The sequence below is a fragment of the Peromyscus maniculatus genome, chromosome 16 (genome assembly GCF_049852395.1).
Source record: "Peromyscus maniculatus bairdii isolate BWxNUB_F1_BW_parent chromosome 16, HU_Pman_BW_mat_3.1, whole genome shotgun sequence".
Classification (NCBI taxonomy): Eukaryota; Metazoa; Chordata; class Mammalia; order Rodentia; family Cricetidae; genus Peromyscus; species Peromyscus maniculatus.
In genome coordinates this window covers 14,584,882-14,601,013 of record NC_134867.1, presented here as the reverse complement: position 1 = coordinate 14,601,013, position 16,132 = coordinate 14,584,882, and the positions used below count along the sequence as shown (strand labels likewise).

Genomic DNA, 16,132 nt, shown 5'->3' with positions numbered 1-16,132 from the left:
GGACAGAGATTCTCAACCTGGGAATTGCCTCTATCAGCTTGGCCTGTAGGCATGTCTGAGGAGCATTTTCTTGATTGCTAATCCAGGCTGGAGGGCCAAGCCCACTGTGGGCTGCCATCCCTGGGACAGGTGGGCCTGGGGGTATAAGAATAAGGGAAGTAGCTGAGCAAGGCACAGGGAACAAGTCAGTAAGCAGCCGTAGTGTCTGCTGCAGGCTTGGGCCTCGGCTGGCTTCCGTTGACCACAGGCTGTAACCTGGAAGAAGAAAAGGCCTTTTGCTCGCGAGTTGCTTTTGGCTGCGGTGTTTATCAGAGCAACAGAAAGTACCTGAGGACGGTGATCCGGTGGAATCAATGTTCTCTCACGCACTGATGCAGAGAACAAAGCCATTTCAAAGACTGTTGGTTCAAGCCTTAAGTTCCGGGTAAAACAGGCTGAGAAAGTTGCTTCCTTCCACAATTACTGAAGTAGTTGTGCACATAAAAGATGTGATACAAGCATGTGATATATGTGCATACACATGCATTCAGGCAGCCACGTGTTCTTTTGGCTATCCAATCAGCCTAGATTTTTAAATGTCCAAGATACATTTGTGACCCTAACTTCATTAGTACAATCTCGCTGGAAGATCATTTGGAGAGCTTACCAAAAGTTTTAGTCTGAGTTAGAAACAAGAATTCTCCATTTTAAGGAAAGGTTCCAGGGATTTTATGTGTGTCTGTATTTTTCAATTTAACTGAATCTTCTGTTAGTTCATTCTGTTTATTTACCCATTGATCATGAGTTTCATGACATGAATTTTGTTCCAATGTGTGTGACAGACACCTTCCTCCATCTGGCTCCTCTGTACTTGCCTTGTCTACTCTATACTACATCAACTACTTTATGACTCACTGCTCCCGGATGCTGCCAGTAAAATGATGGTACATCATTGCTTTAAACTACAGCCTTAGCCTGAGACATTAAAGTGTGAACATTATGTATCTGATGAAACATGGCGGCCGGGTGATGGTGGCGCACGCCTTTAATCCCAGCACTTGGGAGGCAGAGGCAGGGGGAGGCAGAGGTAGGCGGATCTCTGAGTTCGAGGCCAGCCTGGGCTACCAAGTGAGTTCCAGGAAAGGCGCAAAGCTACACAGAGAAACCCTGTCTCGGGAAAAAGAAAAAAAAAAAAAGAAACATGGCAGCTGTATTCCCCTGCTCTCACACTGAGATCCACATTTAAGACTGCTGGCAGATCTGGGTGGCATTTTACATTCCTTTCTGGCACGTGAACTTACCATGGCCCCCTCAACTATCCACTATTTTCTATCATGGCAAACAACACAATCAAAAAGTCAGTTGATCTTCAAGGAGCATCTGCAAATGTAGCTGTTATTAGAATCTCCATGGCTGTCACTCAAAGGTTGACATTTCACTGCCAATATTCTCTTAGGCACTTTATAAACATTTTAAGGTTAGTGGCTAGCCCCATAATGTGATTCTCAAGAGTCACATGCCTGTGATCCCAGCATTTGGGAGACAGAGGCAGGCAAATTAATTCAAAGACATCCTTGTGATATCCATAGTGAGTTGATCAGGCTGAGGTCCATGAGACCTCTGTCTCAAAACACACACACACATACAAATAAAATGTTTCTACTTAGAAAGAGCTTGTTTGACTGAACTTCCTGCTCCTTATCTTAAAACTGGTTGTTTACTTATGGCAAAACAGTCCAGGTTCTGCTTCAGTGTTTAAATATTAATTCAGTTGAATCTTTTACAGCAGTCAACAATTCTAACTTTCAAGGAAGAACTGTCCTGGGTGTGACGAAAATCTTACAGCAATGAGGCAGAAGGTCTCACAATGTGCAAGAGTATGCTTTTAGGTTTTCTATGCTGGGAAAGAACCCACCTGTCTGTATACCCTAATCCTGCATGTCTATATGCCCTAAATGCTTCAAGGGTGCTGAGTTGTGTTTGATCATGTGATCAGAATAAGTCATTAACACACCAAACACACCACGTCCACCTCTAATGTTCCTCTGAAGGCTGAGGATGATTTGATCTCGTGTCTCCACAGACTTACGACTAAAAAGGACACAATGGCACTTTCTACAAAAAGAAGGCTTTATTCAAAAATAGGATCTTTTCAAAAAAGAGAAAACTTTTATGTACAGTTACTCAGTTTAGAAACAGTCAAAAACACAATAAGAGAAATTGAGATTCCGAAATTATGATTCACAACATGCAATCCTGCTGCCGAAGTCTTTGTCTTACCACACTTCAGTAATTCACAGTTGTTAAGACAGTGGTTGGGACGACAGAAAGGTTTCGTATGAATCCTTTCCTCCTGTACGCCACCCTCCTGAAGACACACCATGGCGATGGCTTGGCAGTGAAAGTTCAGTATGTGATTTTTTTTTTTTTTTTAAAAAAAACATGGTTACTGCCTCTCAAACTGGGGACTCTAGGTATTTTCTTATAGTGTCAATGTTTTTTCAAAGATCTGAAAGAAGTATAATCTTTCCTAATGTTCAAAAGTTTTACTGTTTGTATTCACAAGCAAAACCAGAGTAATATAAAAAACAAAATGTGACTTCAAAGAAATTACAAGGTAGTATTTGGACTCTGCCTTCATACTCTGGCCAGAGGGAATTCATTAGTAGCAGTAGTGAAGCAGAGCCCTAGAGGCCCCGATTTCTGAGGGTGCAGCCAGGTCCTTGCTGACAGTGATTACAAGTAAAATTCAAAGCCTTGGCTCGCTCCCTGGAGTTCATCTTCAGAGACACCTCACTTCTGCTTTGGGCTATACAGTCCTGTCTATCCTGATCAGGAAGAGAGTCAAGGGAGGAACTGTGGGCTGCTTTGAATTTTAAATTGCTTAATAATTAGAGAAATGCTGTAGCCAAGAAAGGCCACTCATTTACAAGTAAAAATATACATCAGAGGCCACCAAAATAATGGGACTCGTGAAACCACAAGACTAGAGCTTGATTCAGTGAGTGGGGAGGAGCAGTAACTCCGAGTGTCTTCAGGCTTCCTTCAGTACCCCCAACTGTATCATTCCTTCCTTCCACGCTGCTTGGATTGGTAAGCATCTGGTACCTTTCTGAGGCACTCGTTACATCATTTCCTCTAGGATCCCACAGCCAACAGGCATTTTTTCTTGACCCCCAAAAACGATCCTTTCAGCGACATCTCGGGGATAAATGGAAACTGCCTGCCAACAATAACTCTTTGTCAAATATAGTTAGTTGTTGTTCTTCATATAAATAACATCTATATAGAGCAAAATGAAGTTGCCATGAACTTCCATGAGGCACATTTACAACGCTCTTAACAAAAACCATGGGTCAACTTCATAAGGCCATAGATGAAAAGATTACCTAGAAATCAAATTGTCATCCAACACATTTTAATAATTAAATAGTTAAATATGACACTGGATCAAAAATGATCCCAGATTGTGAAAGGACTAATCCCATTAATCCCACAATTTAATGAGGCCATCCCAACCACACGTGATGACCTTGGATGTCTCATGTGGGTGCCACACTGCACCTATGCACACTTTGTCGTGGGCTTTAAACCGACTGTAGAGTTTGGTGGTCTTCCAGTCCCAAATGTTTAATTTTCCATTTCCATCTCCTGAAATCACATAGCTGCAATGGAATGAAAACAAATCCCAATTACTCACACACCTTAAACTGGTGAGATGAATGAAGAGACAGAGCTTACGTGAATGTACTGTTCTCGGAAGAATAAGCCTAGGAAGCAGTCTGCAGTTCAACGTCTCTAGCCCCTCCCCTCCGGTAAGCTGCCAGGCTAAGAGTTAGAGAGTTATAGATAGCCTCTAGACAGGAAGACTGCACAGAGGAACCTGTTTCTCACGTGGCCAGTGGACTTTCAAACATTTTCAGCTTCAATACTCTTTGAATATGTCAAAGACTGAATCAGAGATAGGAAGCTGAGGCCTAATTCCCACACTAAACATACAAAGCCAGCAGATAGCTGAATTCCTTCTACCTATATATTCTTAACTAAGAGGAGGAAAATGAATGCAGAAATTTCACTCTTGTGACCTAGAAATATCTAAAAGCTGCATTTCTGTTTTCAGTGTGGACAAATCTGTACACAAGATTTGCAGTCTGTCCAACACTGTGATGAGGAATTCTCCTTGTATCCATTCAACCATAGCACATAGAAAAACAGAGAGAAAGTCATGGCGATGGAGACAGGAATGCATTCGGTGGTTAAAAGGCACAGGCCTAAGTGGATCAGAAAACAGACTGAAGACCCTACAGAAAAGCCAGACTTAATTTCAGAGCCTGTTCATGCCTTTATAACTGTCCTATCTGTCCTTTGGAGAGATGACTCAGTTCTCATGCAACTACACAAGTCACAGTGATTTGTGAAGTACTGTTATTAACAACACTATACCATCCCATCATACCTGAGTATGAAGACTTAACTCACCTCATGTCTGGGGAGAAATCCACCTGACAAGCGTAGCCTGCTACCATATGGCCCTTAAAAATTTTCTTCTTGTTTAATCTGAACCTGTTCTGTGCTCCAAAAATCAAAATTTGGTTATCCATCGACTGGCATGCTAGCCATTTCCCTGTAAAATGCAGTGAGTGGCACATTTTAGAGGAAGGGTTAACATGTTTTCAAGTTTTATTTTACATATATTAGTTTTCATTACTTTTGTGCTCAACTACTTTCCAATGCTAGAGAAGCAAGTTCCTACGGCCCCTGTGAAGTGTATACATCAGCCATGGTAAGAGGGGTTTTTATCAAAGAAATGGATTCCACTCCTGGAATCCCACTGTCATTTAGTACTCTTCACATCAAAGCTTTGACTTTTTAAAAATAAGGAAACAAATTCCAAGCTTTGTGTCAAAAGAACTAAGTTATTAATAAAACACGCTAAGTGGAATTAATTTAACTTAAAAAACCAGTACATGGAGTTTTAAATCCTGACAACAAAGGATATGTGTGTGTGTGTACTGTCAAAGTGGCATGGACATGGCTGTTTTTCTAGATGACAGGGTTCTTGCCAACCGTCACTGAGCTGCCACAGTAAGGCGGATGGAGGGGCACATTCTCCCTGTCCTCTGTCTACCTCCACAATGGCTCTGAAAACACACTCACTTCACCCCCTCACGAGAACTTGATGGTATCAGTATGCCTGTAGCACAATTATCTGATACTTAAAAGACAATGGATTATGGAATAGGAAACTATTGACTTTTTGTTTTGTTTCGCTGAAGAAAATCTTTTGGAGATGCAGCTTTCCCTCCTACAATCCCCTGTACCCTTTCTTTTTAATGTGGGTCCTGCAAAATGCCCCCCACAAAGAGGGGTGGAGAGGAGGGCCTCTGCCATCAACAAGAATACACCATTAGGGCTGGAGAGATGATTCAGTGGTTAAGTGGTTAAGGACTTGGGTTCATTTCCCAGCACCCACATGGCAGCTCATACCTGTCTGTAGTTACCTGTCAGTTCCAGGGGATCTGACAGACACCCTCACACAGACATACATGCAGGCAAACCACTAATGCACATAAAAAAAAGAAGACACCATTAACCCTCCCAAGCGCATCCATGCAGTGAGTGGGCTGCATGGAGTGTAACCCTGGGACACTCAGAAAAAGACAGAAACTTGACAAGGAGAAAGGACTCCGGATGTGAGCACCCACACCAGCTCAACAAAGTCGTCTAGGCCAGAGGAATGAAGTTCCCCATCACATCTGGGCATGTTTGTCTACCAAGTGTAACCAGACAAGCTCTCCCCTGTGGGGCCCCGTTCCTGCCACCACAGTCCAACTCTAAGGAAAATGTGCCTAGGAACTAACCTTGAGTGTCAGGGCTGTACAACTGCTTTAAAAAACCTTTTATAAGTAAATTGCTAAAATGTTCCTATTTTGAAGAATCAGACCAAAATTTCCTATTCCCTTGAAAGAAAAGTGCTTATTAAATGATTTATTGAACCTGATTTGTGTTGGAAGGATATTAAAAACTAAGAAACAAAAAAAGCAACTGTCAGAAATCCTTAACATTAACTGTCAATCACGGATTCTTTTACTTTTTCAAAACAAGAGAGTGGGTGAGGTGATTCACATATGAACGCCCGCAATGACTCCTACGACCGAAAAGGTTTCCTTACACAAGGATGGCAACAGCCTGGCTGCCCACCCGGGGCTGCAGTTCTCACGACCCCAGCAGTTCCTCTGCCTTAGAAGCCCGGTCTAGAGCACAGCCTGTGCTCCAACTCACCGTTTGGAGACAAAGTCACCGCAGGCATCGAGTGCATACTGGGCTCTGCTATGTACTTAAAGTCCACAGGGATATCCCTGAAGATTGAAGACAGCATGAGATTAGAACGAGTAATTCACAAAAGCACATTTAGAAGAATTACCCAAATGTACCCAAATAAAAGCAACTTGCTTTTCATTAAACTTTCAGGATGGAGTTTATTATTAAAAAGCTTTTATTTTACAAATGACTTTCCATGAAAATTATAATGGTGTCAGCAGTTCTAGTTTCTAGTTATGAGACGTAAACTTTGGCCCTAAATATCCTTCAATGATGAACTTGTCTTCAAAGGTATCATGGGAGGCAGAAGAGGCCGTCTGGGGAAGCCTGTGAGGAACGTTATTTGCCTGCAGCCAACCTCCGCTCATCACCTCCTGAGCAGTGAGGGGGGCGTGGGTGACAGGCCGAGCTGCGGGGACCCACGTGCTAGTTCCATCTGTCCAGAAATAATGGCCCAGGCCACAGGGATGAAGTGCTGGCTACCAAGCCTCTTCCAGTTTACATGGAAAGCATTCCCAAAGTGTACAGAACAGGACAAAAAGCAAAATACAGAGCAGCAAAACCCTTGTGTGATAAAAATGCCTAATGTGAAATAAAATTCAAAAGTATTCACTTAAATTGAGAACGAAATGTACTAAGTAACTTTCCATTTTCATTATTTTTTATTATAAAAATTACTTGGAATTCTGAAAGGGGGGTTGGTATTGCTGCTTCCTCTGGGACTAACAGTGTTTGTGTGGAGTAACATGTGGGAAATGTAATCCGGTGACAACATGGGGTGAAGAGAAATTAAGTCGTAAGGTACGGTTTGCTTAATTGGAAAATAATTATGCTTCACTTCATATGCGGATTTCTCTGTCATTTACCCAACACCCAGAAGGAACAGATAACTAGAGGAAAAGACTTCTGTAACCAGGGAAGTGACGTTTGTCAGCTCCCAGAGCTCACGTTTCTAAGTGCAGTGAGAGGCGCCTTTCAGAATGATCCAAGTTGTTAAAAAAGATTCATGTACCCCTCTTTGTATTCATCACTAGTAGGTAGTGAATTTTATAACACAGACTAAAGAGCACTTTCTAAATTAATCAACCACATTTTAGGCTCACATTTTTAGTTGACACAGCAAAAGTTCCAGTGCCCTATTTCTGAGCCTTGGTAAAATAAACTCTCTAACAATGGTTCTCAATCTGTGGGTCTAGAGTATCGAAAGACCCTTTCACAGGGGTCGCATAGCAGACATCCTGCACATCAGATATTTGCATTAGAATTCATAACAGTAGCAAAATTGCAGTTATGAAGTAGCAATGACATAATTTTATGGTTGGGGTCAGCACAACACGAGGAGCTGTATTAAAGGGTCGCAGCATCAGGAAGGGTGGGAACCATGATCTAGAAGAACAACTGATTCTGGACTACCCTGGGAACTTCATTATTTCTGGCAATCATGCCTGCTAGGCATAGTTAAACATCCTAAGTACAGCACCATTTTTCTACTTGGACACTGTGATTCAATTATAAGGGTAGAACTGATTTCAGATCACCTGGTTTGAAAATGAACTCATCAAAAAGCTAACAAATCTGTGGCATTTTAAAAATAAAAGATAAACAGCAATGTTTATTAAATTCTGTAAAATTTCCTTTAAAAAACATTTTACCAAAATAAATACCTTTGGTTAAAAGACAAAACCAAAACCACCATGCCTACTGACATGCTTTCAGCTGACTGGCAGGCCATGGTTGCTGGTATCTACTATAACCTCCAGTTACGTTACATACAGTCTTTGTTGGTATAGCACTGTTAAAAAAAGCCCAGCTTCCTTTGGTTGTTTTAATATTTATTTTTATGTGTACGGGTATCTTGTCTACATGTATGTCTGTGTACCACATGTGTGCTTGGTCCCTGTGGAAGACAGACGAGAGCATCCGGTCCCCTTGAACTGGAGTTATATAGACTGTTCTGAGCTGCCATGTGGGTGGTGGGAATTGAATCCGGGTTCTCTGGAAGAGCAGCCGGTGCTCTTAACCACCGAATCATCTGGTTCTTTCCCTCTATTACGGTGCTATGCTACAATGAGGTAGAGGACATACAAGTTTGGGAAAACACCTCTTGCACAGGAGCCCCAGTGCTGGGAACTTCCTCGCCCGGGCTCAGTCCTGCTGTGCGTTTAGGCCCCTTCTCCTGTGCTGGCGTCAGATCACCAGCCACTACTCTCAGCAGAGGCTGCAAGAGAACCCGAGGGGTCCCGAGCTGTCTGCTCTCCATAAGTAGATGCAAGTTACCTTCTCTCCCTACAGGTCTCCCCATCATTCACCCAGTCACAGAGCCACAAACCCAAGTTCTGGAATCAGTCTGACCTGAAGTTTGATCTTTTCATGTCCTGTATACCCTTAGGCAGATCACTTACACTATCTTAGTTTCCTTGTACAGAAAAGACAGAGAGAAACAAAGACCCCCACCCACATAAACATACCTATCTCATGAGACTGCTTTGCACATGAAATCAAAGAGTTTACATAAACTGCTTATCCTAGTGACTGACATACAGCTCCACACCTGTACTGCCAGTTATGACAGACCCGCTGGTAACAGGTGACAGGAAACAGAAATCTGCAGTGTGCCATCATTTGTAACAAAAGAGCAGTGTGCCTTTTAGGAGTGTTTCTTAGGATCCCAGAGGGAAACCAGGATGCTAACCTTGCCACCTTAAGTTAATCAAAGCATCCTGAGAAAATACGAATGTCCAAAGCCCTCTAACTGGTACAGCATCTCAATACTATCCACCTTCTCACACCACTCTCCTTCAGTGGAACAGCAACTCAAGATACAAACATGTGCATGCTTAAGTAAAATCACACCACTGACATTACACACACACACACACACACACACACACACACACACACACACACACACACACACGGACTTGGCGTCAGGCTGGGGAGTTGGTTCGGTGGCTAAGAGTGTAAGACAACTGTACAAGGGTGAGGACCTGCCTTCAAATCCCCAGCACCTGTGTGTAGCCAGGCGTGACTGGAGATAGAGGAAGACACCTGACCTTGTCCTTGTCCACCTGACCTTGTCCTTGTCCGGCTTCTGTACACATGCAGATGGGATGTGTGCATCCTCACAAGTGTGCACACACCATGTGCATACACCGCACACCAAGCTAAACCATCCAGACAAAACCACCAGTGTTCACACCAGATTTTCTGTGGGAAACAGCCTCCCTTTTCCCTCCCTCCCTCCTCCTTTCTCTCACTGTGGGCCTTGCTAGGCCCGCACTCTCCCACTGAGCTAAATGTCTTCAGAAGCACCATTTCTGACGACAGACCCATAAGGATGAAGCTAAATGAAGCTAAATGTTAAGATTAGACACAAAGTACATACAGCCAGTGTCCTTGGGGATGATCTTGAAGGTCACAGTGTTAGTGTACAAGTTGCATTAAATCTGAAATTCCCTCAACTGTCTTAACAATACCAAGGGCCTAGTCAGCCCACCCAGCTCTGCATGGCAGCCAGTCTGAGGAGGAAACCCTGGCTGAGGTTCAAGGTGCTTGCTTTCTCTTGAATTGCAACATCTAGGGGTGGGTGGGAAGGTGTACTTTTGAGTCCTTGCAAGGCTGTGGCCTCCACTGAGCTGTGCTTTGTGACTATAAAAACAAGCTGGGTTCCACCCAAGGACTGATTTTGTGAAGAAAGATTACCATTTATTTGCAACTGAATCATAAAACAATCATGCCACTTAATGAAACCAGCTTAAGTATGTTTTGACTTGAGAAAAACACTTCTTTTGATAAAAGGAAAAAGTATTCAATATATTCTGATTATATTCAAGAAGCAAAATGCTTGTTTAAAGCTGATGATATGGGGCAACTTATAGCGTGGATGATTATGAAGCAGCTAACTACATTGGTATTTTCTTTGGATTTGTTCTGAGGCCAGGATCTTTATGTGTGACCCCCACATAACAAAATGTAGTCAAACATCCTACACCTTGCCTGTCGATTTGCAAGATGAATAAGATATCTATAAAGGGCGCGACGGGCTGGCACGATGCTAGGCGGGTGAAAGTGCTGCTGTGCAGACCCGAGTTCGATCTCAGGCCCTCCAACGAAGGAGTATGGACTCCTCAGAGCTGCCCTTGTCCTCCGCATGTCCGCAGTGAAACACAAGCCAACGCTCTCGCACACACATACGTGTGCAAAAATAATAAAAACAAGAATTGTGATACCACAATATGACAGTTACCATGACCACAAAACCAGCAGTTCAAATCTGCGTACTTTGGAGGATTCTCCAAAGACTGTGAAGGTTAGTATGTTTAGAATTCAATTTCCAAACTGTTAGTACTTAAATAATTAAAACACTTTGGCTGGAAAAAAATGCAAATAGCTGCATATTATCAGGCTTTGACTTTGGCTATAATTTCATTTTTTATGTATTTACTTGTTCGCTTTATAAAGTCAGATGTTTTACTGATGAAAACTCACCATTCCCAAACTCTTAGGCTCTTATCATCCGACGTGCTCACAAATCTCCGATTCTCATCCACAAAAACAATGGTATTGACAGCTCCCAGATGCCGATCATACTCCTGAACAATCTCCCCACTGCGGATGTCCCACTGTGCGGCCACAGGAGAGAAGGGAGGACAGAGGTGAGGACACACAACAACCAGCAGCTCTACTGGGAACCTGAAGAGACTCCTGGTTCCCATGCTCATGGACGGACCACTCCCTTCTGAGAATACACGAGGGCCCTCAAAACAGCACACATCGATGAAGGGGATGTTCTGTTCTCTTCACCAGTCCTAACGGAGACAGACACTGAAAAAAGGCGTACCTGCACGATCTTTTTGTCAGACATCCCAGCCACAAAGAGATTTTGCTTGTCTTCATCGGGATTGAACTTGACACAATAGGGTACTTTTCGGTTTGTAAATCTTGATATACACTGTCCTAAACCAAAGAGTCAAATTAAACAAGAAAAATAAGTTCCACTCCTAAAGGATGACAATGGCATAAAGATCGACCGAGTAGTCATTCCTTAATGAATTCTGAGGAAGGGCAGCTTGCTTGCTCTCCAGCCACTACACCGCTACTTTCCTAGATTTTGAATGATGGCATTGTTTTTCAGGAGTTGGGGAGATGGACCGGTTGGTAGGAACCATTTCTGTGCAAGTGTAAGCACTTGGGTTTGAATCACCACATCAGGTCAACAGCCAGGCATGGCTGTGCATGTCTGTGAAGCCAGCACTGGGGGGCAAAGACACATGGATCCTGGGAGCTTGCTGGCCAGCCAGTCCAGCAAAGCCGGTAAGCTTCCGGTTCAACTGAGATACCCTACCTCAAGGCAGTAAGGTGGGGACACACGCAGACACACACACACACACACACACACACACACACACACACACACACACTCACATACACAGTTTTCCCAAAAGTCATGTACCACCAGTTTTAGAGACAAATTCTAATTACATTAATGCATGGAATATTTTGAGCAACAGAAAAACATTGCTGGCGTGAGCCACGAGAGCGAATATCAGATGTCAAGCTGAGCGATGAGTCAGAAATGAAGAGAAGTTATGGCGTGATTCTATCTACAAGTTTAAGAACAGGCAAAGGATCTGTGGTGACGGAGCAGCTCTGGGGTTGCCGGAGTGGGTGCAGATGAGGGAAGGGCACGAGAACTCTACTGTATGCTGGAATGCTCTGTCTTCATCTTGGCAGTGTTTAAAACAAAGCTGTAGTCTACTATTCAAAGCGATCACTCAACACCTGTGCCCTTTATACTTTACGTGTATCTTAGCTTTTAAGAGCTGTAGGACGGCTGCCTTCTAGCCTTGGGGACACTAGCCCAGTCCACACACTGACAGGAGGGCGGAGTCCAGGCAGGAGTGACTTGCTGCTCTCCAGATGATGGCAATGTGTAGTCAGAACTGAGACCTCACCTCAGTTTGATTAAATCTGCTTTTGGTCTGGCAATGACTACACTAGGAGATGTGGGGGGTAAGAGGATCAATCAGACAGTGGACAGACCAGTTTGCGCTGGTTTGTCCATCAATACGTGGGCTGTGTAAACTATACGGGTAAGGATAGCGCTTCCCAGGGAAAGCACCGGTTACACAGCCTAGCTTCAGTCTGTGCACACACTCATGCTATCAGCTGATTTTCAGTAATGAGGAGCGGCAGTTGGAGAAGGCATCATTTCACCAGAGGCCACCCAGTGTTAACTCTGGAGAGGAAGCCGCACTTACCCGTCTCAGTGTCCCAGAGTTTCAGGTACCTGTCGTAGGCCGCACTGAGGAACTGTGTGCCTGCAGTGTTGAAGCAGATGTCTCTCACGGCTTTACTGTGACCTAGACGCAGAGCCAGCAGAGGCTACAGTGAGATCAGGTGCTGCCCTGAATAAGCGCCTTGCCCAAGAGAAGAACTAAACTGTGGTCTCAAGGACGCTGCCAGTCGGCACTCTCCCCGCCACCCATCTCCTGCTTTACCAACAATCTGTGGGCACAGGCTCTGGGGGTGACTTCCTTCAAGATGCTCTGCAGGGGTTCCGATACATTACAGTTTGGTAAGAACCAAGGGAAAAGGCCTAATGATGACTAACCAGCCAAGAATTTATTGAGATCTAAAGTTCTAATTACTGTCAGCGAAAGAAATGAAGCTGAGATTTTGGGGTTCACTTCCAGACTGCTCACCATGTTAGAAGTGAAAACAAAGTGTTCCAAACCTCAAGTACAGGAAATTGTAGCCCTTATTCAGTAATTGCCTATTTCTGGGATCACATTATTTAATTCCATAAAAACTGATCCAAAACCATGATGTTAGTTCTATTTTTTAAAAGATGTTATTCTGACACTAAATTAATCTCAGGGCCCCAATTATGCTTTACCTGGATGTCAACCTTGCCAGACCAATGAATCTTTTCAAAGTTTTTGAGACAAATAAAATATAGTTAAACAAAAGCAGGAACATGCCCATTTTTCACTATGACCAAGACACAAATAATTTCACAAAATGTCCGTGGCTCAAACTGTCAACCATGGGCTGCATCCTGGAACCACAGAACTCCAGTCAGGCGGGCGCAGGCGGAAGCGCCATAGCAACAAGCAAGTGAGAGCATGGCGATGTGCAGCACCCCCCCCCCCCCCAGGAGTGGCTGTCTGTGAGAATTCCAGTTTCCCCTGAGAATTCTAGCAGGATCAGTGAGGCAGAGATCAAGCCCGCTGTACCCGAGGGACATTTTATTCCCCTGGACACAGGTGACGGTTCCCCTAGAGGTCTTGTGTGCTGGTGTGGTATCTCAGTATCTACTTGCATAGAGTACCCTCATCGTTAGCATAGCATGGGAGAACAGACTCCCACTTGAATCTAAAACCAGAGCCACCGTGATCCACAACATTTCAGTGTGGTACAGTTAAATCTGGAAAGAGTAACAGGACAGGGACAGAGACGCTTGTCAGGCCGTCCTGGCACAGCCTGTCCTCCCTGGGGTCCGCTCCTTAGCTCCACGGGGTGGGTTTTCTCAACCCCACTGCCCCTGTGCCGCAGCCGCTCGCTGCCAACCCCCTTTGAAGCCCCACCTACTGCTCACCGGATCCTCCAGCTGCTCAGACCCCGCAGTCCAGAACCTTCTGCTCCCTCCCTGCTGAACACCACGACCATTCACCTGGCAACCTGGGAGTCATCTAAGGTCCCTGCCATGGGCCACTCATACCCTGTTACTGAATCTCATCAGTCTTTCCTCTGTCTCTGTGCTTCAGCTCAAACTCACCATTCTGAATAGAGACTAATAAAATAACTGTACACTTGATTTCCTTACTTCCAGGCCTGCCTACCAAGGTATACTTCCAGACTGCCATGTGATCTCTGTAGACTTCCAATCACATTGCTTTCTAGACAGGGCTGTTAAATGGCTCTTCCCTGCCATTAGGATACAGTCTCCATCACAGTGGCATGCCTGGTTCTCCATTCCCTGCCCCCCCTCCACTTTTATCCACACTGTCCCTCTCCTACTCCCTGGTGTGGCTATTCCCCGTGGTCCCGGTGCGGCACTTTCTCAGACCAGCTGGGCTTCGGGCACCCTCACTCCCTAGCCCTCTCTGCTACCTAGAGATGCACTCCTGCATGACTCGGCTCAGTGGACCTGAGAACTTTCCTGCACATCAGGGTAGTCAAGTTACTGCTGCTGATGTTATCATTCTTGCAAAAGCTTTCCTAAACAGATTTATAGTCAGGGAGAAAAAGAAATATTACCAATAAAAGTTCTCAGACAGCGCCGGTCTCCATAAACTTCCCATAGCTGGAGAAAATAAAAACACATGAAAATATTAATTTTTTTCTTTATGGTGTTAGAAACTGAACCTAGGACCTCATGTACACTAATCATGTGCTCTGTTCCTAGCCCTGGGGATATCAACCTTAATGCAAGTCTTTATCAATAGCAACAGTCTTTCGCTAGCTATGTGTATATATATACATATCTTTGTAGGCACCATGGATTTAATTACTAAATATTGACTAGTTTGCCACTTTGTGTTACACTTTTGGGACACAGATATATACACACATATTCTTTATACTTGAAGAGGTTTTCACATCAAAGTATCAAGAGGATTTACCTATATATGGAGTTTATCTGGGAATTTTTATGTTCTTACTGTTTTTTCTATATATTGTGTATTTTTCTATGAGAAATAGTTTTCACTTTTGTAACATTATAAACTAATTTTAAAGGAATTAAGTGCTTTTAGGACTGCTGTTATGTACCATTTTAGTATGGAAAAGTGTTTTAAAAATACTTTTCTGAAGTAACACATAGAATCTACATGAAATTATCATCTGTGGCTCCTAATTCTCATCATATTCAAAACAGATAAACACAAAGCCTTCAAAACTAGCATCACTCTTGTCTACCTCAGATTCCCCAATGTTGCTGGTGCTCTAAGACAGAAAGCGTTTTCTGGCCACCTAATGCCAAGCAGACGGAAGCCCCAGGTCCTGTACACGCCAGACAAGGACTTCCGGGACCTGCTCCCTTTGCCTGGGACTGCAATGATTTCTTTTTCCTCGTATATTTCATGCTCTGGCAACCACAGCGCTGCTGCGGGCTCCAGCACTCATCACGCTGCTTTGCTCTGTTCACCCTCCCAAGCCCACTCCACTCTCCCAAGCCCCTCCCCTCCCCTGGCCTTCCTGCTCAGGTATGCTTCCACTGAAGCTGGAACACAGGCCTGTGCCGGCCTGGGGCATGGCTGTAACTACTAAAAGTCTACAGGCGGCAGCTAGATTCAATTTTATGTTTTGTTTCTTGATCCAAGGGAAGAGCGCAATCTCAATGGAAGTTAAAGAAAATTAGGGGTATTCTGAGAAACTGTTTTAATCAGAGACCAAGTGTTTCCATTACAGACAAATGCCTAAAGGGCCGCTCCCATCAAACACAGTGGCTTTATATACTGAGAATACTTATCACTATTTGAGAAGGACAGATTCTTAACAGTTTGACTCTCTGAGCCACAGGACTGCTACACAGTTGTATTTACTGAACCACCATAATGATCTGGACACAAAAGAGACACAAAGGTATCAGCTATTCTTTAAAGCTTAGGGTTTCAAACAAATTTTCTTCATATTCGTGTAGACAAGAGTTGACAGCTCGCTTTTCCTGCTACCCTCTGGAGCTGGGAAGAGGGTTAAGATGGACCTTCCTGAGAACACCGAGTGGGAGAGGGCTGAGGAGGGCACTGCTGCCAGGTGGTGTCCAAGTGTCCACCAGAAAAGGATAAATTACACTGTCTGCTCTCTGGACATGGGGTCCATCACATAT

General features: G+C 44.0%; 1 protein-coding gene across 2 annotated transcripts in view; it reads right to left on the bottom strand.

The window, feature by feature from the left end:
• Window positions 1-2,091: 2,091 nt before the first annotated feature.
• Window positions 2,092-16,132, bottom strand: part of Cdc40 (cell division cycle 40) — a 54,003-nt gene continuing 39,962 nt past the window's right edge. For both annotated transcript variants that reach the window (XM_076552410.1, XM_006982784.4), the window contains 7 exons: window positions 14,563-14,608; window positions 12,561-12,662; window positions 11,141-11,256; window positions 10,789-10,922; window positions 6,262-6,338; window positions 4,459-4,603; window positions 2,092-3,644 (listed from right to left, as the gene is read on the bottom strand). In XM_076552410.1, the coding sequence (XP_076408525.1) occupies window positions 3,467-3,644; window positions 4,459-4,603; window positions 6,262-6,338; window positions 10,789-10,922; window positions 11,141-11,256; window positions 12,561-12,662; window positions 14,563-14,608 (798 nt within the window). In that variant the 3' untranslated portion in view covers window positions 2,092-3,466. The remainder of the gene's footprint in view (window positions 3,645-4,458; window positions 4,604-6,261; window positions 6,339-10,788; window positions 10,923-11,140; window positions 11,257-12,560; window positions 12,663-14,562; window positions 14,609-16,132) is intronic.